The sequence below is a fragment of the Diabrotica undecimpunctata genome, chromosome 4 (assembly GCF_040954645.1).
Source record: "Diabrotica undecimpunctata isolate CICGRU chromosome 4, icDiaUnde3, whole genome shotgun sequence".
In the NCBI taxonomy this organism is placed as follows: domain Eukaryota; kingdom Metazoa; phylum Arthropoda; class Insecta; order Coleoptera; family Chrysomelidae; genus Diabrotica; species Diabrotica undecimpunctata.
In genome coordinates, this window is record NC_092806.1 from 20,813,431 (window position 1) to 20,836,396 (window position 22,966).

Here is a 22,966-nt window from a genome sequence, read left to right on the forward strand (position 1 = left end):
TAACAGATTTTCAAGCAGTTAACAAACACATTTGTAGGATACAAATAAAGACTTCTTCAACTTATAATAAACGTTCACTGCCCAATGAACGAACAAAATGAGGACACCAAAGTAGCTTTTTACCAATTACTAGAACAAACATATGACCTAACAGCAATCAATATAGTCATAGGTGACACAAACGCAAAGTTAGGAATTTAAAAATACATCTGAATAATTGAGAGGAATAGCCTACATAGAGACGTGAATGAAAATGGTCAATATCTTATTGACTTTATTTTCCCACAAAAACATATACCTGGATCGCACCTGGATACTGGAGGAGATATTGTGAACCAAATAGATCATATCTTGATACAAAAGCGATTAGAAACAAGCATTTTGGACAATAAAAGTAGATGAGGTGCATGCTGCGGCTCAGACCACCTCAGGTACACTTTAGATGTATAATCAGCCGACGGGCAAAGGAGAATCGACCAAGAAAAATTCTATATCTGGAAAACTGAAAAGACCCGAAACTCAAAATAAATTTAAAGATAAAATAAAGAAGAAGCTGACTGAATATAAAAGAAAGGAGGAGATAACACTAGAAGACCAGTGGAACCTAATAAGTAGAACCACATTATCTACAGCAAAATAGATGCTAGGAGCTAAGAAAGGAAATATGACTAATAGTTTGATGATGAGTCCAAAGGCAAAGAAGACTTGAAAGGAAAATAATCAGAATAGTCTAGGAGACCTGATATTATCACCCCATACAGAAAACGAATATTAAAAAGAAACAAAGGCATAGCAAAAAAGTTAGAAAACAAAAATAAACGGAGAGTTATTAAATCAGAACTCTTTGAATATATAATCCCAGTCCATATAAGAAGCCAAAGTAGTCCGAAAATAAGATGATAGAATGACATGGAAAACGAAATAAAAATCATGAAAATAAAATAAAGGAACGAGAAATGTAGAACCAAGAAGGAATGGAGAATAAAATCAGCCCGGACACACAATAAATTGTATCTAAAACAGAGAGAAATATGATTAGAAATATCCATCTCAGAATATGTTAATATGTACTTGAAAGTGTAAGCCATAATTCGAATGGATTGAATGGCGACAATAATGCTTTATTTACAATTTTTTTTTGCGAAATGAATTTTGTGATGTGATATGATGTGATTCATAACATAGGTTTTATGGTACATGGCTTTATGGTTTTATGGCTTTTTTTCATCGAATTAACTGCTTATCAAATATTGTTAAAAATAACAAGTAGAAACTGTAACAAGCTGGTTTTTTTTTGAAGTCCTATTACACATCTGATTTTGTTTCTAAAGGTTTCTCGTCTGTTCGTTTTTTTATTCTTGACACTATTACAAATTTAAAAAGTACCTATTTGCTTTGAAATATGAATGAAAAATTTCAAACCACTGTCTTATTCCACAATTTAAATTAGCTAATAAACTCATACGCTTTCTCTAAATATGTTAGTAAGAAATTCTTGTGAGTAATTTTATTGCATACCATAATAAAATGCGGAAATAACAAACAAGGTCATTCTTGTGATGCAAGTAAACCCAGCAGCCGTTTAAAATGCACGCAACTCCGGTAGATATAATATTATTGTATTAGATAAACGAAAAAATAAATAACTAAATCAGCAAAAAATAAATAAACACTATTACATGAAGAATAAAGAAAGCTGAAAAATTAAAATGAAAAAGAATTTTTCGATATGGAAATATATTGTATTAAATTAAAGAAATTAACAAAAAAATCCTTTTTTCTTCAAACGTCAAATAATGATATTACTTATCTAACTTGATCCGGTCAAAGTTTGATGTCTCCGCCGGCAGCAGTTTTTTTCCCATTTCTTTACGGCGGAGTGAAAAATGTTGTCATGGCAACAATATGAAACATGTCACAAAGCAACAATACAAATGTCATTAACAACAATTAAATATCATTTTTATTTATAGTAATATTAAAAGTACAATTAGTTAATGAGGCATTTTCAAAATTGAAACCGTGCAAAAATGTTCCCGACTCTTGATACGCATTGGTAATTGTTGATGATACTGATGGTCGAGAACAACTTTCAGCAATCATTCCCGATGTTGGCGGCTTGCGAACAACAATAAGCTGTCTTTAATAATTGAAAACAACTGTCAAACAACTGTAACCAGGGAGACGCAAATCCCACCGACGACTTAATTATTTTAATTTCTAACATCTAGACGACTTTGATAGTTGTCACAGTTAATTTCGAGTAAAAATAGCGTATGAATTGTACTATTTATGGTTGAAAATTGCTACGTTTGAAGAAAAAATAGCAAAGAAGCGACTTTTCTTGACTTGCCCTCTATTACGCGCCTCACTTCGTTCGTCGCGTAATATCGGGCGCGTCAAGAAAAGTCATGCTTCTCCGCCTCATAAAGTAATGTACTATTTCGTGACACTTTTGGATACAGAGGTATGTACTATGATTTTATGCCGATAAACATTTAAAATAACTTATCATAACTGACACTTCAACATAATAGCTTTTTTTTTATTCGAAATGTTGACTCTTAGTCCCTTTTTTATTTGTCGATTTCACAATTTCAAAAACTAAATACCTCCGCTTCTAATCAACGAAAATAGATTTTTTAAATTTCGGGTAGCTAATAATTAATAATTTATTAATGTTAATTTATGAAAAAATAAATATTTATTTTGCAAAATTTTACTTTGCTCCTATTATTATTAGTAGAAAAGGTTATTAAATGATCAGCAACTTAAATATTTATATATTTTAGTTATAAATAATATCTTTTAATAATAGATTTTTGAAAAAAAGAGCTATTTAGGGTTTTAAGGGACGTAGGACGTTGTTTTTTTTAATTATGGATTTTAATTAATGAAATATTAATTAATGCCAACATGGCAGATAAAAAAAATGAACTTCCTACAGGTTATTGCTGTTGAGTTATTTTAATTGTTTATAAGCTAAAAATCACAGTACTTTTGCAAACGTATCATACGGAACTTTCGTAACACTGCTTCCGCCTTTATACTTATTCACCTCGAATAACTGGACTATCAGGGATCGATTGAAGCCAACAGGGTGGGTCAGTTCCATGGTATGGAGTTAGTCTCTCGGTATAAACTACCTTGGGTTTACTTCTAGCCAAAAACTGGATGCGGTATATTAGATCGTTTATTTTCTCCAGGACGGTGTACGGGTCTTCCCAGTTTTGTTGAAGTTCGTACAAAGTCCTTTTTTACGTGTGGGATTGTATAACCATACTGGGCCACCTCTTTTGAAAGTTGTACCAGTAGTATGCATGTCGCGCCTGACCTTGAAGCTTCAAACTTTTACCAGCAAATTCGTAGACTTTTTCCAATTTTTCTTTCAAATTTTCAATGTACGTCCGAGATACCCGTTCTTCTTCGCAGGGAGGCACAGTCTTCCAAAAACAAGATCTTAAGAAAGGTTCATTTTTCTTCTGGTAATCATTATCGATGAAAAATAACCAGTTGCTTCATGTTCGGAACTTCTATAAGCTAGCAGGAATAGATGAATTAAAGTATCCCAATCTTTTTGATTATTAGCGATGAACATTGAAAGGTATTGACAAACAGTTCTATTATATCTTTTCACCATTCCGTCTAATTGTGGATGAAGAGGAATAGTGCGAGTTTTCTTAATACCTAAGATTTTCAACAATTCTTGCCATAATTCCGAATGAAAATTTCGTCCTTGATCAGAATGTAACTCTAAGGCAAGGCGCTCACCAACGTGGCAACCAAATGGCGTGGCAATGGCGAACAAATGTTGTGGTGTCCCAGTGGCAGGTAAAATGTATAAACATAATATGTAGTCGCACGCGCGACCTTTCGATACGTGCGACTACATTATGTTTATAAAGGTTTAACAATTCTATCTGCCACTGGGACACCACAGCACTCGCTCGCCATTGCCACGCCATTTGGTTGCCACGTTGGTGAGCGCCTTGCCTAAAGGAACTCCATGTCTTGATACGACGTGTGTTGTAAATGCTGCTGCTACTGCAGTCGCTTCTTAATTAAGAAGGAGTATAATTTCAGGCCATTTTGAAAAATAATCCATTGCGACCATTAAGTACTTGTTTCCTCACTTTGTCATCGAAAGTGGACCGAGAATATCTACTGCAAGTCGTTCAAAAGGCTCTTTGGAAAGATATTGTGCCATTTTACCACGACTTCTTGTTCTAGGGACTTTTCTACCGTTACATAAATCGCATTTTTTACACCAATCTTCTATATCTCTGCAACAATTGATCCAGTAAAATCTGTCTCAAACTCTGGTAAGTTTTTTTTTAACTTCGAAATGTCCTCCCGAAAGGCTGCCATAAAGTTCTTGTAACACACTTTTAATATGTGATTTTGGCAGTACAACTTGTTAAACTGTATGTACTCCACCAGGACTCTCCCACTTACGATATAATAGACCATTGAAAAGATACAGAGATTTCCATTAAACTCTGTACGTCTTTATAGTTTCACTGTATTTGGTTATTTCTTGGTCCATTTTTAAGGCATTTTCGTATGACTTTTAAAGTCATTATCATCCGTTTGACTCTTTTTAACTTGGTCAGACTTTCCTGGTTTTCCAGGGAAGTCTGATCATTATCCTTTTCCTGTATAACTGTGGTTCTCCGGAGACTTACTTTTTCGATTACATTTTTTTTTCTTCAAGCTGACACTGACTCTGAACCTGTAATTCGTTCAAAGAATCTTGAAATTCTTGTAATTGTTCATTCTTCCAAATTCAGATTCCAGAGTTTCGCTTTGGTGGTCACTTGTGGGCAATTGAGTTCTTAGAGATCTAAATCTAGTAGTAATTCTAGTAGGGCTATGTGACGGGCTTCTAAACGTCGATCTAGGCGATCATCTGACCTTATTATTTGATTAGTCTGTCCTTGCCAGAGATCGGCTTCTGCATTGATAACATCCCACCGCTGTCACCAATGTTACACTGCTTGAAAATAACTTCGTTTAACACCAACTTCTTTACAAACTGACAACTATAAACTTCAAAACTCATAATACTACTACTGTTCTAAACTGTCAAAAACATCTGTTTATATATATATTTTCTGACGTTCCAAATTTCACTAGACAGTTATGTCATAAATTTCTTCTTTTGAGAAATGGCTTCTTTTTCGTCAACGAACTTTTTCTATGTGGGATCAATCTTACCAAACTTTCCTAACAATATTATTTTATAAGTAAAAAATGACGTTTAATCTTTTGCATATTTTGTTTATTACATAATGTTATTCAAGATATTGTAAGATGGTTAAGGCAGCGGAAGAGGATGTGGTACAATCATGTAAGGTGAATGGATGAGAATAGACTCCCAAAAATTGCCCTAGAAAACAACCCGCCCGGTTCAAGCCCTCCCGGAAGACCACCTAAAAGATGGAGGGATAGTTGGCAATCTACCTCCCAGGAAATTAACCAGAAGCAGCTTCAGAATTAAACAGATCGAAAGATCTCCAAGCAGTAGAAGAAGAAGAAGAAGACATATTGTTATCACCAAATTTCTCAAAAGCAGTTGTTAGATGCCTGTATCAACGAGTATCATGGGAAAATCGGTAGTGCCCTGGTCTATATGGTTTTAAAGGAATTTTCTTCCGACATTTCATTGTTTAAATAATGTATTTTTGGGAATTAACTATCTGTATCTTCCTGTCTATTAATTTTATAATTATATTATCAATTTCAATACACATTCAAATTTTATGTTTGGGAAAAGAAACTAAAATTTGGATTTTGTACAAACATTTTTGAACATTGTTAAACTTTTTTCTCTTTTAGGTTAATAACAATTAAGACGTACTTCTTGTTCATCTTCTCTTTGCAGTTTTTAGACATTTTCTTCTTCTTCTGGTTCCTATCCGTTTCGGATGTTGGAAATCATATTGGCAATCCTGACCTTGCTCGCTGCGGCTCGAAACAGCTCCGTTGAGGTTTTCTTAAACCATGTTCTTAAATTCCGCAGCCATGATATTCTCCTTCTACCGGGTCCTCGCTTACCTTTGACTTTACCTTGCAATATAGACTGCAGCAGGGAGTAACGGTGCTGATTTCTCATTAGACATTTTACAGACATATTATTAATATCATCGTTTAGCCCAGTCTGGTTATGCAAAAATCATCGATTTCACGACAAAATTTTTCGCAGATATCTGAAGCTTTTAAGTCATAGGTGGGGGTTACTAAATGACGAATGGATGAAAAAGTACTCGTATTTTTACCTTGCGTTTTTTTAAACAATAATTTATGGTCACAATTTGATTTTTGGTCTATAAGTATTTTCCCTTTTCCCTATTTTACATAAACAATATTTATATCATTTTTTTATATTAAGAATATCTTTATTTTCCCGTTTTTTAAATTAAAGTTGATAAATAATTTACGGAGATGTTTGTAAAAAAGCAGTTTTTTTGCATTAACTTATAAATTTTATTAATTTTTTTATTAACAAAATACAATGTTATTAATACATTTGAACATCGAGGAATTGCCGTCTTTTAAATTTGTGCGAAATTTCCCCCGATCGGTCAAATAGTTTAAAAGTCATTTAATTTATTTATCACCAAGGCTAAATATTTAAACTATTGAACTTGCTCTATTAATGTTAATAGACACATTTAGCAAATTTCATAGGATTCTTTAAGACTTAAACCATCTCAGAAGTTAAAAGCATATTGCGTTTTCATCGAAATTATTTACAAAATAAACGTTTGAAAAAGGGGTATGTTTTTTACTTATTAACAATTGTAATAACTTCTATATTTTTCAAGCTACAGACTTGTATGTACAACCATTGGATAGCTGGTAAAAAAACTCACATTTAAAAAAAATCTTCTATGACCAATAGGAACGAAGTTAGGGACTATTTTTTTAAAAAATCATATCTACATTGTTTATAAACATTAAGAAGTAAAATTTGCCCAAATTTCATTGGGCTATTTATATATTCCCTTTCTATATGTTCCCTTTCAACGACATTTGTGATATATGACTATAACCTCATATTTAAATCTTGTTAAATCTGGAATCCATTTGTTGTCGATATTTTAATAGTAACTGATGAAATGATTGCCAAAACGAATATCTTTATTATTTCGAAAAAAATGATTACAATTTTTATGGTGAAAGTGATCTTCTCTCATCTCGCACCGTATCTAATACTTCTCGCATGAAACACGCCACCAGCCATTCTCACTCAAGCAGCAAACATAAAAACTTCTTCTTGCACTAAATATGCAATTAAGTATTGCTCTGACCATCTATGGCCGCCGTACTGTGTGAAAATCGCTACAAAAACTAGCAAATTAATTGTGACCTGGTACGATCTGAAAGGCGATCTCCATTCGTCGGAAAGAAGAGTTGCGTGATTTAAAAATTAGTGCATGTACCGTATGAGTAATAAGACCTGAACGATTTAATGTGGATTCGCAGATGTGGAACACGACACGATCAATTATTATTAAATCTTTTCGCATATAATTGCAGTGCATTATGAACTTAATGGATACATAGCCCAGTGAAAACGCAACTCGATAAAAATTATTTTTATAATTTATATATTGGAACGATGAGATTAAGGCAGAGAGATAAGATCAGACTTCTTTACTAGAAAATCATAATCTGTAACAATATTGAAAGTAAAAACAGTATATATATATATATATATATATATATACAATGCTATATGCTGCCGATACATAGACTACGAACAAAACCATACAGAACAGATTGGAAGCATGGGAAAGAAAGATACTTCGCAGAATGTTTGGTGGAAAAGTAGTAGAGGGAGAATGGAGAAGACGAACTAATGCAGAAGTATACCATTTGTATGCTAACCCTACAATAACAAAAGTGTTGAAAAAACGTAGACTAGAATGATTGGATTGAATGAATAGATTTTTAAAAAATATTGAATTGTTTTCGTAAAAAATTGTGTTTATATTTTATATAACCTAATGGTTGTTTATTGGATTTTACTCGCAACAAACCAATTTACGTTTTGTGAGAAGTCTTTTATAAAACTATGATAAAAATTCTCGATGAGTTTTAGATATAATTTTGACATAGATAAAGACAGATAAAGACATGGAATACCTGTCGATACGTCAACTCAAATAAAAAGCTTTTAATACTATATAATATTGTACACTTTTTGTGATCGATATATTATGACCTCTGGCTCTACTGATTTCTTGTTCTTCATCAATTTTACAGGTTTTGGATTTTTTCTGTTGTTTTTCTTTATATCTTTAGGGGAATTGAGGAATTATTGTTTTTTTGAATTTTGTTTTCCCAGGAATCGTAATATATAATATATTATTTTAGAAGATTTTTATAATAAAACTCCCATTCTTTATCATAGATTCTTGTTCTTAATCCCGCTTAAGACTTTAGCGATTTTTTTTGTTATTATTTTTATTTTTTTCTGGGGAATTCTTGTCTTTTGAATCTTGTTTTTCCAGAAATCGCAATATCTGTTCTTTTAGAAAATTTTTAAAGTAGGATTCCCATTCTTTGTGGTGGATATTTATGAGTCGTATAACTTTTCTTGTGAGATATTTTAATATCGATCTATCCCGAAATATATCTGTATGATGTGAATTTAAGAGGACTTTTAATTTTAAACAATAAACAATTTGCATTCCCTCTTTTGCTTTTATGTTCTTAAATTTAAGTTATCTGTTCTTCCTATTATCATTAAATATCCTGTCTTTCGTACGTTGACATAAGTCTTCATTGGACATACCGTTATGAAACAATAGTTGAATTATTAATAAAAATTCCAATTAACTTATTTTATAGCTTTATAATAATTAACTATTTCTATTATAAGTTAATGATGCAATAAACAATGAAGAAGACAATACCAAAAGTGAACGTCTAGATTGCATAACTAACGCATTCGTGAGAAATAAAAAAAATGGCATGTAAGTTACTTCTTAAATCTAATGCTGGAATGTAAACAGCATTGAAAATATTGGTTAGGTAATCGTTAACCTTTATTGATTCTGTTTAACATCCCAATCAAGGCATATGTGTATGTAATTTACATAGAACTTACTAGCTATAATATATTACGAAGTTTGTACAAACTAATAAAATATTTTTATAGTAGATAAGTTTTTAAGTAGATACAGAATCATATTAATTATATTTTCCAATCAGTCTAAATTGTGCCTCAATGGTTTAATTAATCGTCAAAATTGCAGATACTGGAGTAAGAATAATCCTCACTGGATGGTTGAAGGTCATATTCAACAACATCAGAAAATTAATATCTGGGCAGGACTAATTAATAACACAATTATTGGTCCTTATTTTTTGAAAAAAATCTTACTGGAAAACGTCTGCAATTTCTGCGAACAGAAGGTATAACAGTCCTCGCCAACATGATTCCAAACACCAACAATCCTAACTTACCAGATGATAGTATCTGGTTACAACAAAATGGTGCTCACCCGTATTACGCACGTACTGTTCGCTAGTGTTAAAACCAGTGTTATTTTAGGAGATGGATTGGTAGACGAGGAGTAACAAACTGGCCTCCAAGATCTCCAGATCTTACATTTTCAAATTTTTTCTAGGAGGTTCTTTGAAATCAAAGGTTTATATAGATAAACCGCAAAATCTACAGGAGTTGCAAGATCTCCAAAACGATGGCAGACCAAATGAAGATTCTAGTGGAAAAATTCGTAAATGAAGCAGTCCATCTGGCACAGGACTTTAGCCAATGGAGACATCAAGCTAATATTATTTAGTGTCACCACGCCCTGACAAAGGCTCAAGAAATGAGAAGGAGGATCACAATGTTGAATTATTTGGCTGTGAGGCTGTGATGTAGGAGTCGTTGTAGGTCTTCCTTGTTTTCGGCAACTGAACAAGACAATATTTTATTCTCCTTATCTCCCATTCTATAACCTCGCATTTTGAGCTATTTCTTTATTATCTCATCCATAATAATGTCGAAGTTGAGTCACCCTGACGAATGCCATTCACAGCTGGTATTGGATTGGTAAGTTCTGCATGATCATTGGATAGATGGAGTAGCTCAAGGGTGATGTTGCCGGTCCTGTCCTAAGGAGCATAGCACGCCACTAGTCGTAAAAAACGATAATGGTCATAGAACTAGAAACCTACATATAATCCTGAATACACAAAATCAAGCTTAAAGATATGTATAAAATAAGATGTCTTAGTAGAACTAAAATTTACTATTTAATATTAGGAAAGATCGGGATACAGTGGACATAAAGGCAAAATGGTCACCTTAAAATATATATTAAATTACTACTATGGCCACCTAGTAGAGAAGGGCAAAAATAAGTTTAAGTGTTAGAGTTTACGATACGACCTGGTAGGTAAAGCAGATTTTCGATAAAAATCCTAACCTCAAATTTGTGAGTGTCAAGTAACTTTTCGGTCTCCAAAGTTTGTCGAATTTTTGACAGATAAGATTAAAGTAAGTTTATTTTCTTTATGTAGTTAATTGTTGCATGTATTACTATTCTACTGTCTCATAAAAATATAATGAATAACCTTTTTAATATACTAAGAGTTAAAACATAGTTGTACTTTGGAGCACAGTGGTCATTTCAAAAATGGGTACAGTGGCTACCACTTTCTCATAGTGCGAAGAGTGACCAATGTACACTCATCTGTTTTTGGAAAATATGATGAGAAACAGAAAAAGGAAAACGGAAATTGGTCTTACCAGCGAAGAAACTTTGCTTGCAGCATTCCGAACTGTTTTGCTTTTGGTGGATGGTCAATTAAACGTACTGTAATGCAGTTTTCTATTACAAGAAGAACTAAATATGTAAAAAAAATAAAGAAAAACAAATAGCTTGGGATATGGTTATATTTTTGATTTCGCGATAACTTACAACATAATAACGAACTAGAATAAACACAATTTATTTTACAGATAACTTTTTATTCAGTACTTTATTTGGCAAATAAATATTTTATATTTTATATGTCAGATAATTCTAATTTATTTTATCTGCCAGTTTATATGTTCAGATTTTTTTCCTTGGTGACGCTAGAATTTTAAATCTAAACTAGTATAAAACTTTAAATTATTTTGTAGTGAATTCTACCTTAAAACTATTATTAAAATTAATTATTAATTATATTAATATATAATTAATACAGTATTACTAATTAACCGTATTTTTTCAAAAACAAAACATGATTGAAATGTCAAATGGTGGTAGTTCAGATTTCTTTCCTAGATGGCGTCGTTAGTTTACTGGACAAACGGTGTGACTTGTTATCATAGCCTTTTATATAGATAGATAATATTCAATAATATTGAACGTGTCGACTTAAGTGCATTAACTGTATTGTTTTTTTTGTAAATAGCTAAATAAACTCTAGTTAAAATATAATTTTGCTTTTTTTTAATCAAACTGTGATTTTAACCAAATACACAAGATATTAATTTTTTTGTTAAATGGTGCCTATTAGACGGTAGTTGATGCTAACGTATAAAGTTTGGATCTATAGCACCTGAAAAGATGGGCTTTGTTTTGGAAAAATGTGACCACTATGACCAAGTCTTCCCTAATTGTATTTTTAAAGTAGGTATAATACCTACGCCACTGTTCATAGTAATAAATTCAAATTTCGCTTCTACAATTGTTGTTTTTTTAGTATCTTACCCTGTGGGGAGAGATTTTCTAGCGCACTTCCACGCATATTAAACTCATGTATTATTATTTGTTGCTCACAATTCTTTATAGTCATTTGCAAAATATTTAAATGTTAACTCATCATTTATACAATGAACTTGGCATTTAATTACGAGATTATTGTTCCATACAATAAATTATAAGCACTCGTCTTCAATTTGAACGTCCTAAGTTGTTTACCTACTTATTCTATCATGTTATGACAGTAAAATTTTGATACGTCCTCATTCTATTTACGAATAAAATTTGTAACTCATTACATTCTGACATGCTCTAATATCTCCTTCTAAAGATAATTACCAACCCGTAAACATTTTAGTCCGTGTTCATTTTTTTGCCTACAATGCCGATCTCAAGTTCATTAGCCATAAATAACAATTATAAGACTGTAAAATATAGACAAATGATAGGGATTTTAAATGATTCAGAATGAGATTGTAAAGTAATTAAAAACGTAAGATTTAATAGCCAGGCATGGCGTGCTCTACATTTGAAGTCGATCTAATTTGTTCTGCTAGTTAAAGGATATAAGAGTTGACCGGTTGTTGCAGTATAAAAAGGTGTAATAAAATGGACAATAAAAAACAAGCACTATAAACGTATATAGGGACAATGATCCCTTCAATATATTGAAATATTTTACATGTAAATATGTTACACTTGAAATTTCCGCAAGATTTATATGTGCTTTCTGTGGTTTTCCGAATTTGACTCCGCGTTCAATCATTCTGGTTTTGAGAAAAACCATTATTTTGACGACGTTTCGGCAAGGTCGACCTTGCCATTATCAAGTCAAGTATAATAGTAACGCTTCTTGCTGGTGCTTGAAGTAAACTTCCAATTTCACTGGAGAAGTAGAAATAGCAGGACACATTCGCTGGCTTTCCGTGCATGAGTTTGTATCTACATGACTGTAGGGCCTACAAAAATAACGTTCTAGTGATAACGGTTCAGTGATACCAATTCATACACAGAAAGTTTGACGAATTGTGCTCCTTTCGCTGTTTATTTTTATATATTCGGCGTCTCAATTCATCAAAGAAGTTGCAAAGCTCTTGCTGAAATTTGTAAATCTTTTACACATTTCGTACAGCTCAAAAAGACAGGAAACTCCAGTTTTCGTTTAAGGCTACCAAAATAGGTGGCACTTTTTGCAGCTTACACTGGAGAAGTGGAAATAGCAGAACGCATTCGCTGGCTTTCCGTGTATGAATTTGTAAATATGGAAAGAAGCAAAGTGGCTAAACTACAGAAGACAACTTAACCAAATGTAAATGAAGAAAGAATTCCAGTCAACATATGGAGTGAAAAGAAAAATAGAAGACATAACAAGAAAACTTTAACAAGCTTTGGAGGACAACATGCCCAAGGGATTGACGAATAATAGAGGACTAATTATACCAAACGAACTGCAGAACATCATCAAGGACAGAAATAGGGTCAGAAGAGTTTTTCAGAGGACAAGAAAACAGAAATTCAAGGACTACAGAGACGAACTTAACTTAAGACGTAAGGCTCAGAAGTCTTACAGAAAACAAATGGCACAACAACATCAGAAAAGCTAAAGAAAACCATGGAAACGTGTGAAAAATGCTGAAAGTCAAACGAAGTGGAAAACAAAAGATGCCCTAAATCATAGACGACGTGGGAACACACTTCGAAACACAAGAAAAGTGGATGCAATCGCTAGAAGAATGGCAGTAACACACAGACAGAATAAAAATCAATACATGTCAGTTTCTCATGGCAAACTTAGAGAAAATCGAGATATACATACTTATTAGAACTTTATCATTACTTTATACCAACATCGGTTATTACTTCATAATTTTCAAATCAAAATATTCTGAAAACGGTAAACAGCATCGAGTTTTACCAAGAGTACCTTTTTGGTGTAAAATTGTATGATGTTTAAGTTCACTTAGAATTTTGATTAATAATTCTACCCTTAAGAAAGTTATGTTGAATTCTTCTTGGTACACCCTCTATAAGACTCAGATATAAAAACAAATTCATGGGATGTATGAGGTTCCAAAACATATTCGTATAAAATTTCATTACAATGTGGCCAGTAGTTTCGTCAAAATCGTAAAAAATGTTAAGCATTTTTTTTAACACCCTTTATCTTGAAAACGTATTATTAAATTATTTATTAATTATTTTTCAGTTTTTTACCTATTCAGAGACGGTGTTACCTTTTTTTGAAACACCGTGTATACCTAAAACATAGTTGAAATTGCATTTGTGATATTTTATTTCACAATTTGAGTATTTTAACTAGAATATTTGAGTATAATATTTTTAAGTACCCTACATCGCATTTGTAAGATCTTCTATAATACCATAAATTATTTACGTAATTTCCATAATTATACTATAAATCAATTGACCAGGACACACGTGTAGCGAAAAGATTCAGTGGGTTAGTTAGTACCCACATACAGTACAAGCAAAACCTACTTAATGTAATTAAGAGTAAATAGTTATCAATGGTTATCACCGCTTTGGTTGTAAAATAGAAAGTTATCGAAATAGAAACTTTATGGCACTTAAGATAAAAGTATTTTTGGTGTGCTGTTCACGTATGTAGGTGAATTTTAATAAGAAAAATTCTGCAAACAACTGTAGATATTTGTATGTCTATGTTTACAGGTTAAGCATATATTACGTTGTTTAAAATATTGCCAAAAATCAGGGCAAAGCTTTTTGTGGTAATTAATTTCACTTAATTGTTCGATTTTTTAAATTCCATAATTATATCTCGAGCTCTGTTGATTTCGAAAGTTATCTTAAACTGCTTGGCGTCCCCTTATTGTTTACATTTTTATTCTACATTTTGCAGGTACTACGTCTCATCTTATTACAATATTATTTGTTTATAGGGAGCTAAAAAGGGGACTGAACAATTATGGGGCTTGGAGATAGGGTAAGCAAAACAATTGAGAAGTTTGCGAACGGCTACTCGTGTTTTGGTTGGAAAGCAAGGTCGTGCATAAGGATTCCTTTTTTTGGGGGACTGGGAGAACTAACTACGAAAAAGCAATAAAGAAATACTTACAGAGACATCCTAGACGAACACTACACAAGATGATTTCTAAACTATTTAAAATTGGGACGTTGTTTAAAAAATCCTCTTACCCCTTAGAAAGGAAAGTTTGTAGAAAAATTGCATGTTTATTTTTATTTTACATAAACATTTACTACAAAAAAATATCTAAATCTATTAAAAAACATTGAACCTTCTAACATCAAAACAAAATTCAAACTATGGTTATGTACCAAATGGCAGAAAAAGATGCACCAACTGTCATATGTAGAAATAAACTACCAAACTTTGCTGAATTATTAATTAATTATCAAAGTTTTATTTTATTTAAAAGAAACTAAAATATGACAAATCGCTGGTACATAAAACTTACATTACTTACATACAAAAGTTCGTGATACAAAATATTTAGACTTGAACAAAAAACATTGTCCCACAAACATTAAACAATCAAAATCTGACCCATGTCGGCTTTTTTAGCCCTCAGGATGCTGTTATCAAATCCCTTGACACAGGATACAGCTTACAACAAACGGTGATTACCTCACAATACAAAATTGCCACACTGCATTTTATTCTCAAATCACCCTCTCACCACATACATGAAATTACCGGAAACTTTGCCGGTTTTTCAAAACTCTTACGAAAACGGTGTTTACTCGCCCAGACCCTGCTCTCCTCTGACCGCTCGTGTCCAAATCGTACATTCTCGTACCAGATCTAACATTGTGGCCAATAGGATCCCTCTTCTGCGATTCCTTGGATACGAAATTGAATGCGTGATGAAATTAAATGAAACAAGCAACATCTGTTGATCTCCTATAAATTTCCTATAAAATTTACTCTAACAGGTAGATCGCCTGGCAAGAGCTCTTGGACTTATCTGTAATGATAAGGATGTAGCTGCTGCTCTTTAAATATCCGCCAATGATTTGAAGAAGACGTATTTGTTTCTTTTGCCATATTCCTTACGCTTACTGTTGGATCTTGATCAAGTAAATTTAAAATAATATTTCCTTTATTATTTGTTCTTGTTGTTCTTGATCTACCAGAACTTATTTTATTTGGGCTCACATTCCCAGCTTTTCGACAACGTCGTTCGTTTAACGGTTCTAAATGGTTTTTTCACTTGGTAAGTTTCTTCTAAGACACTTTTCTGCGTAACGCGTAAAAGCTGCACTAGAGTATCCTAAACACTCGCTTAACGTCAATAACATGTGAGTGTATTCAACATTTGAGTACATTTTAATTAAAAATATGTAATTTTACAAATCACAAGTTTCAAAATTTTAATTATTGTTGACTGGCGGATATTTAAAGAGCAGCAGCTACATCCTTATCATTACAGATAAGTCCAAGAGCTCTTGCAAGGCGATCTACCTGTTAGAGTAAATTTTATAGGAAATTTATAGGAGGTCAACAGATGTTGCTTGCTTCATTTAATTTCATCACGCATTTCCAATCCTTTTTTGAGGGTGAAAATCCCTATGGATGGCTGGCGTGTGTTGGATTCTTGGATTCGGGGTAAAGGAGTACATCCACGTCCATTTTCCCCTAGAAGGAGATCCTGAAAACGGATGCGTTTCTGTTATCCTGCCTACCAACTAAAACCACTCTCTCCTCCATGTGCGCATTTACGCCCGTACCGTACTCCGAAAGTGGGATGGTCGCTGTAAGGCTACGACATCTTCGAAAAACTCTCTTTTCTTATCTAGATCTTATCTCTGTCGTTAATCAGGCTGGTGTTTCTCTTCTTCTTTTTTCTTAATGACTGCTCGGATGTAATTGTGTACACTATTCCTTCCCGTCATCTTCACGGTCATCCCTCTCGCTCCCACAGTCACAGGGTTCATACCTATTTATCTATATATTCTGTTTCTCTCCACTGTTTATCTACTACACTTCAGCATTGTGTGAGTAACAGCATCGGAGTATTCGCAGACTAGGAATTTGTCTGTATCTGTGACTACAGTCCACCCAGCCCCTTAGTCTCAGGATCAACATCTTTGTCCACTGGGCAACATCTTCTGTGTTGTTCCACTCTCCTTACCATCTTTCCATCGATCTTTCAGTTTTTTTTTATGGCTGATGTCAAATGCTCTCTTTCCTCATAGAGATCTCTCCTTTCTTCTGTTAACATATGGAGAGGAACGCAACCCGTGATAGTTCACACAGACTTGTTCTGTCCACTCGTATCTTGTAGGTCGGTATCTCTACCGCCTCACTCCAGACTGGTTCCGCGTTAAGGACGTGTAGGGCCCTCCTCCTTTCTGATTTGGGTCCTCCAATGTTGGGCATCACTCTCCCCAGCACAGCCGCACTCTTCGCTGCCTTCCGGGCTACCACCCGTATATGCTCCGCCCATTCGACATATTGGTATAGTCACTTTCAGATATTTGACACATTTGTTTGATGTTAGCTGTATCTAACGAGCATGCCCTTCTCAACCATGATCCTTCTCTTGAAAAGATATTCGGCCATCACATTCATCGGATAGTTAGGACACTCCCTCTCCTCATTTAGGACGCTCACGCATTTACAATCCAAGATAGTATTTGTACTGCTGCTTGACTATCGTACATTATAAAATTAAGTCAACAATAGTTTTTGATCTAGTTTAAACGAACTGACATTCGTTTTTGCAGCTTCATTTCGGCATTAAATTTATCAACAAAGATATACTTCTTTGGCATTTCTTTGGACATATTTACTGACTTTTTTTAAGTTGAACAGACAATTTGGTCTAATGATTCCTTCAATGGTCACCCTATGCTTTCCAATTGGTTCTATAGAGGTATGAGATCAAGGGTTACTTCTCTGGCAGCCGTTGGGCATGTTTTTATTACACCCGTTATGCATACAGAAACTAGTCTTTAAATCTTCCCGAGAAGCTACAAACTATATTTGTATCTTAAGAACGTTTTCCCGAAGTGGAAATCTCAAAATAAACGTATTTTGAACTGAAATTGTGTTTAATTCATATTAAAGATATTAAATAACACTAACAAATTAAACAATGATGAAAAGTTTAAGTTTCGACAAACAAATAGTAGGAAAACAAAATGCAAATAATAATTTTACATTGCAGCCAACAACATATCTATTTTTAACTTCTTTTCTATCTCTCTGTTGGGCACTACTGTTCTGTCTAAAAAATGAAGGCTTGTTTTAACGATCATCCTACACAGTCGTTCTAAGCGGCCTACTTTGTTAATCAATGACATGTATCTGGTTGTCGACCATTCCTTGAAATAAAATTTAGTCGATATTAATTGATCATATGCTCGTTGCATCTTTTACTATGTTTGACCTGTTGACATCGACTCCAAAAGAACGGACCTCTTAAAAACCGGAATACACCGTCTACCTTGAGATGTTTCGGTATGTGAGTGCAGGGTCGGATGATTTGGTCGTGCCTTTTGACCTTTGTTCGATATAGTAAGTCGTGCTGAAAGTAGGACGAACATGGGTTATAAAGAACAGATGTTTCTTAATCTAAAGGATAAACAAAATCAATATTTATCATTAAGAATAGTTTTACTGGAACTTTAAATAAGACATTTGTAACACTTAAGCCGTTGTTGGCATAAAAAATCATGACGATAGAATCGCATCCAAAAAAAGATTTACTATTTTTGTTGGGAATAAGTCACAATTTGACTATAAATTTAAATTTTACTGACTAATATAAACGATAAAGAAGCGACAATAATATTTACCATGGAAAAGGAATATCATAACACACTACCTTTCCTGGATGTTATAATATCCAAGAAAGATACTGGATATGAGACTCAGGTGCATAGAAAACCAACACACACCAACAGATATCTAAATTACAAATTAGATCACATTCATATTAAAAAGGGAATCATTAAATCCTTATACAATAGAGCCAAAATTATTTGTTCTAACGAAAATTCGTTCTTAGAGGAGAAACAGTTGTTAACATCTGTTTTATTAAAAATAATTATCCTTTGTAGTTTATAAATAAGGAATTTTTAAGAATAAACCGATTGGAACATAACAAGAACGGGATCCTATGACATGGGTATTTTAACAACTGAAATGAAAACATTAATCTTATTACCTACTCTCGTAAAAGTAAGAAAACTTTTATATCTAATACATATTTTCATAATAATGAGTCAGTGCGGTTCTGTAGGCTGAAATTGATCGAAAAGAATTTGGATAGCCCCCGGCGATCAACCATCGAGTACACCTGTAAGAAGTCTCGTCGAAATCGGAGACCTACTTTTCAAAAATGCCGTGAAATACATCGGTGGTAATCACTTTTTCTTAAGTCAATATTTATTATACTTATGGTCGACGACCAGCAACAATAAAATCCCTATAAGTTTATGACAAATATGATATAAAATATGAATTAGGAAGCAAGGCCGGTCGTAATAAGGTGTTTACTAGTAATTTCTTTATTTGGAAAATGAAATTGAGGTGTGGCAGATTCCTTTCACATTGTCACAAACATTACCGTATTTGTGACACTGGTGTACATGTATTTGTTTCCACTCAAGAATGTTGTTTTCTTCAGTCTCATTCGACTGTCATGGCTGTGGAAGTACTTTTATTTTTAACTTGAGATTGAATTGTCACTCTTTATAAGTTTTGCTTAAATAAAAGCAATATTTCTGAAGTGCAATAGATGATACCCAAGTGAATATCTCCAATGTAAGGTATGATAATTGGAAAATTGTATACTCATAGATGATAAAAAAAATAAATACATTTAAACTATTTTTTATATGCGTCCGAAAAGCTTCGCTTTTGTGGCTAACTATCCAAGTTCCATTCGCCGTTTTTTTTAAGAACTGCTTCAAATGTTGGCTATTCTCATGACAACGGCATTAAACCTTTCTCGATTGTTTGCCACACGGAAAAGTTGCTCTACACCCAGTCCGGTCTAACCTCTTATATCTCATAACCATGAGTGCCTTTTACGACCAATCCATCTCTTCACCGCTACTTTTCTTTCGACAATGAGGCGAGGAATATGGAATTTACAGCCTTATTATAATTACATGTTATTTTTTTTAAAGAAGTGCTTCAAACGTTGGTTATCCTCACGACAACGTCATTAAACCTTTGTCAATCGTTTGCTGCATGGAAAAGTTGCTATACAACTAGTCGGTCCAGCCTTTTACATTTCTCAACCATGAGTGCCTTTTAACCAAAGTATCTAATTTTATTGTTTTGACGATAGTTAGAAGTTGCGGACCTTTATGTAGCAATTTGAGGACATCTTATGTTATTGCGTGTAGTCCAGGAAATTTTCAGTGTTCTTCGGCAGTATCACATCTCAAGCGCCTCTACTTTATTCATTGTGTCGATTTTTAGCGTCAATTATTCGCAACCATAAAGAAAAATAGACCATACAAAGCATTTGAGTTTATTTATTCAGTTAGTAGATGTGGATGTTGATTTACTGAATGTTCTGCTTGCCATTATCATTCTAATCTTGACCTCTTCGTCGCATGATTTCATTTTTTAACCAACTTCTCCAATATTTAAAAAGGAATTGCAACATCAGTTTTAAAATGTAAAGCCTTGATGCTCCCCACTATAATGATCGTGTCATCAGCGTATCTTGTATTATTTATGATTTCTCCTACCATTCTTACACCTTCGATCCTATCTTACAGCGCCTCTTGAAAATTATTTTCCGAATACATACAACATAACGCATTCCTGCATCACAACTCGTTCTATCGGTACTATCTAACTGCAACTGTTTTTTTGTAATACAAATTTATTAAAAGATGCGTGTCATAGTTGTGTTCGATTTTAAGCATTGAAGTAGTTCTGTACGTTTTATTTGGTCGATTGCTTTTTCATAGTCTATGAAAGTTTTACAAAATTCACATCTCTTTTGTAACAATACTGCAAAATGCCTTCCTTGTTACCGTTACGGAATCAAAATTGTTCTTTTCCAATATTTTGTTCGGTTGACTACTTAGTCTGTATACTGTATACTGTTCAATCTGGCTCTGGAAAAAGTAATACGTATGTCACAACACACAACAACTGGTTCAATATATAATAAATCGGTGCAAATCCTGGCCTATGCTGATGATATAAATATTGTTGGTAGAACGGAAAACGCTGTACGAGAGGCGTATGTAGCATTAAAATAATCAGCTACAAAAATGGGTTTAATAATAAACACCAACAAAACGAAATATATGAAAATAAGCACGCAATCACAAATCCCACGACCACTTATTATAGAAAACAACGTCCTCGAAGCAGTGAACGAAAATTTGGTGTTGAAGTTTCCTTTGAAGTGGCAGACTTGTGAGTTGAAGTTTGATCCCTAAGTTAGACGCAAAAAGATTTTTGTAACATTCCGTACTCTACAGTTTATTGCATGTTTTCTGCAGATTGTTATATTGTCTTGCAAGTGTAAGATCATTTTTGCTGTTAAAAGCATATTGCTAAATGAAACGTCTTCCTTCTTTTTACTATTATCATTTTTGCTTTTTTCATGATAGCTAGTGGTCTTTTTGGAATTATCAGCCACATCTGAGTCTTGTTCCGAATCACTGTATGGTTACGACTGTATGGTTTTCTCTTGTTCCTGAAAACGCGTTGATGTGAAGATTGCGTTGTGGTTTTTTAAATAATATTTGATGGACCAGTGGACGATGTCTAATTTCTATCTTGCTCAGAGTGTCTGGAGTTACTTATTATGATTTCTTCTCAATTCCCCTGTTATCTCGTCTCTACAAGGCCCGAAGATAGTCTGAAAGTATCTTTCGTTATCCTCGTATACCAGTAATTTTGTTTATACGTTATAGTGGAGTGAATTACGGTTTTATGTAGTTGTATTTGCCAATACAACCTAAATGTATCGTTTTGGTTATCGTTTTATAACGAACTTAGGTCATATATTAAACACTGATTTTCCTACTCGCTAAATAGGTATTTATACGCTTCCGAATACTCGAAATAATTTTAAAGCTATTTAAGTAATTATAAAATTTAATTATACTAACCTTCTACAAAGTTCCGCCGCCTTTTCCCACGAATGCCTAATATTGAAAAATTTATAACAGTTGAGACCCCGTAGTTCCCATCCTGAAACAAAAATTAACTATTAAACTTTGATTTTAAGCATAAAAACATCGTTTAAATGGTTTTAAATACGATTAAATACATTTTAAAGTGACATAACTCTTGCGAGATCATTAAAAACGAGAGCAGAGTTAATAACTTTTTGCGTAAGTGCGTTTTTTGCGGACAATGAAAACTCAACAATAACTTTTATTTTTTCTAAGTAGTGTCAGAAAAGAGGCGTCGTTGTATGGTTGTGCATTATTTTGGAAAGGATTTCAATAGGGTGAAGTCTAGAACGGTTTTGAACATATTTAGAACCAAAGTCATTGATGGTAGAGATCTATGTATCACAAAAAACCTATACATATTGGAAGTAGTCGTACGAGTCGATGGAAGATTAACCAACAAATGTTACATTCAAAGAAGCGTCCGATAGGAATGTAAAACATTACGGTGCATTACATGGGGGGAGGGGGTCAAAAATGTTCAAAAATTGCGTTAAATAATACTTTAATGTCCCCTAAGGGTATCCGCTTTTGATGCCAAATGATGGGTTCAATGTCTACTACAAAATCAAAAAAAAAAAAAATTGACAAGGTCGTGATGTTAAACTGTACGTTTCGTATTTTTGTGTACACTCAATAATACACGGTGTATTCATAAATCCTCTTCTTCTTCTTTTTATATAGACAAGACTCTGTCTGTTTTTCAATGTGATTCCAGTAAGTAGTCGTTACATCGTTTTAGTGGTCTTTCTACTGATCGTCTTCCTATTGGGGAACCGTCTCTTGTCGTCTTTACTATCCTATTTGTTGTCATTCGGCTTATATGATCGTTCCATTCTACTCTTCTATTTTTTACCTAGTTTTTGATGTTCTCCACCTTGCATCTACGTCTAAAATCTGTACTTCTAGCTCTGTCCCATAGTGTCTTACCATCAATTTTCTAAGTGTTTTCATCTCCGCTGTTTCTAACATCCTTTTTGCCCTGTCTGTGTCAGGTCTTGTTTCTGCCGCGTATGTCATTATTGGTCTGATAACTGTTTTGTAAATTCTGCCTTTCGTTTCTTTCTCGATATTTTTATTTCTCCATATTG

The 22,966-nt window shown here is 33.4% G+C and overlaps 1 protein-coding gene across 2 annotated transcripts in view; it reads right to left on the reverse strand.

Moving 5' to 3' along the window:
- Nucleotides 1-22,966, reverse strand: part of uif (sushi, von Willebrand factor type A, EGF and pentraxin domain-containing protein uif) — a 175,026-nt gene that overhangs the window by 48,235 nt on the left and 103,825 nt on the right. For both annotated transcript variants that reach the window (XM_072529111.1, XM_072529110.1), the window contains exon 4: nt 21,810-21,891. In XM_072529111.1, coding sequence (XP_072385212.1) covers nt 21,810-21,891 — 82 coding nt within the window. The remainder of the gene's footprint in view (nt 1-21,809; nt 21,892-22,966) is intronic.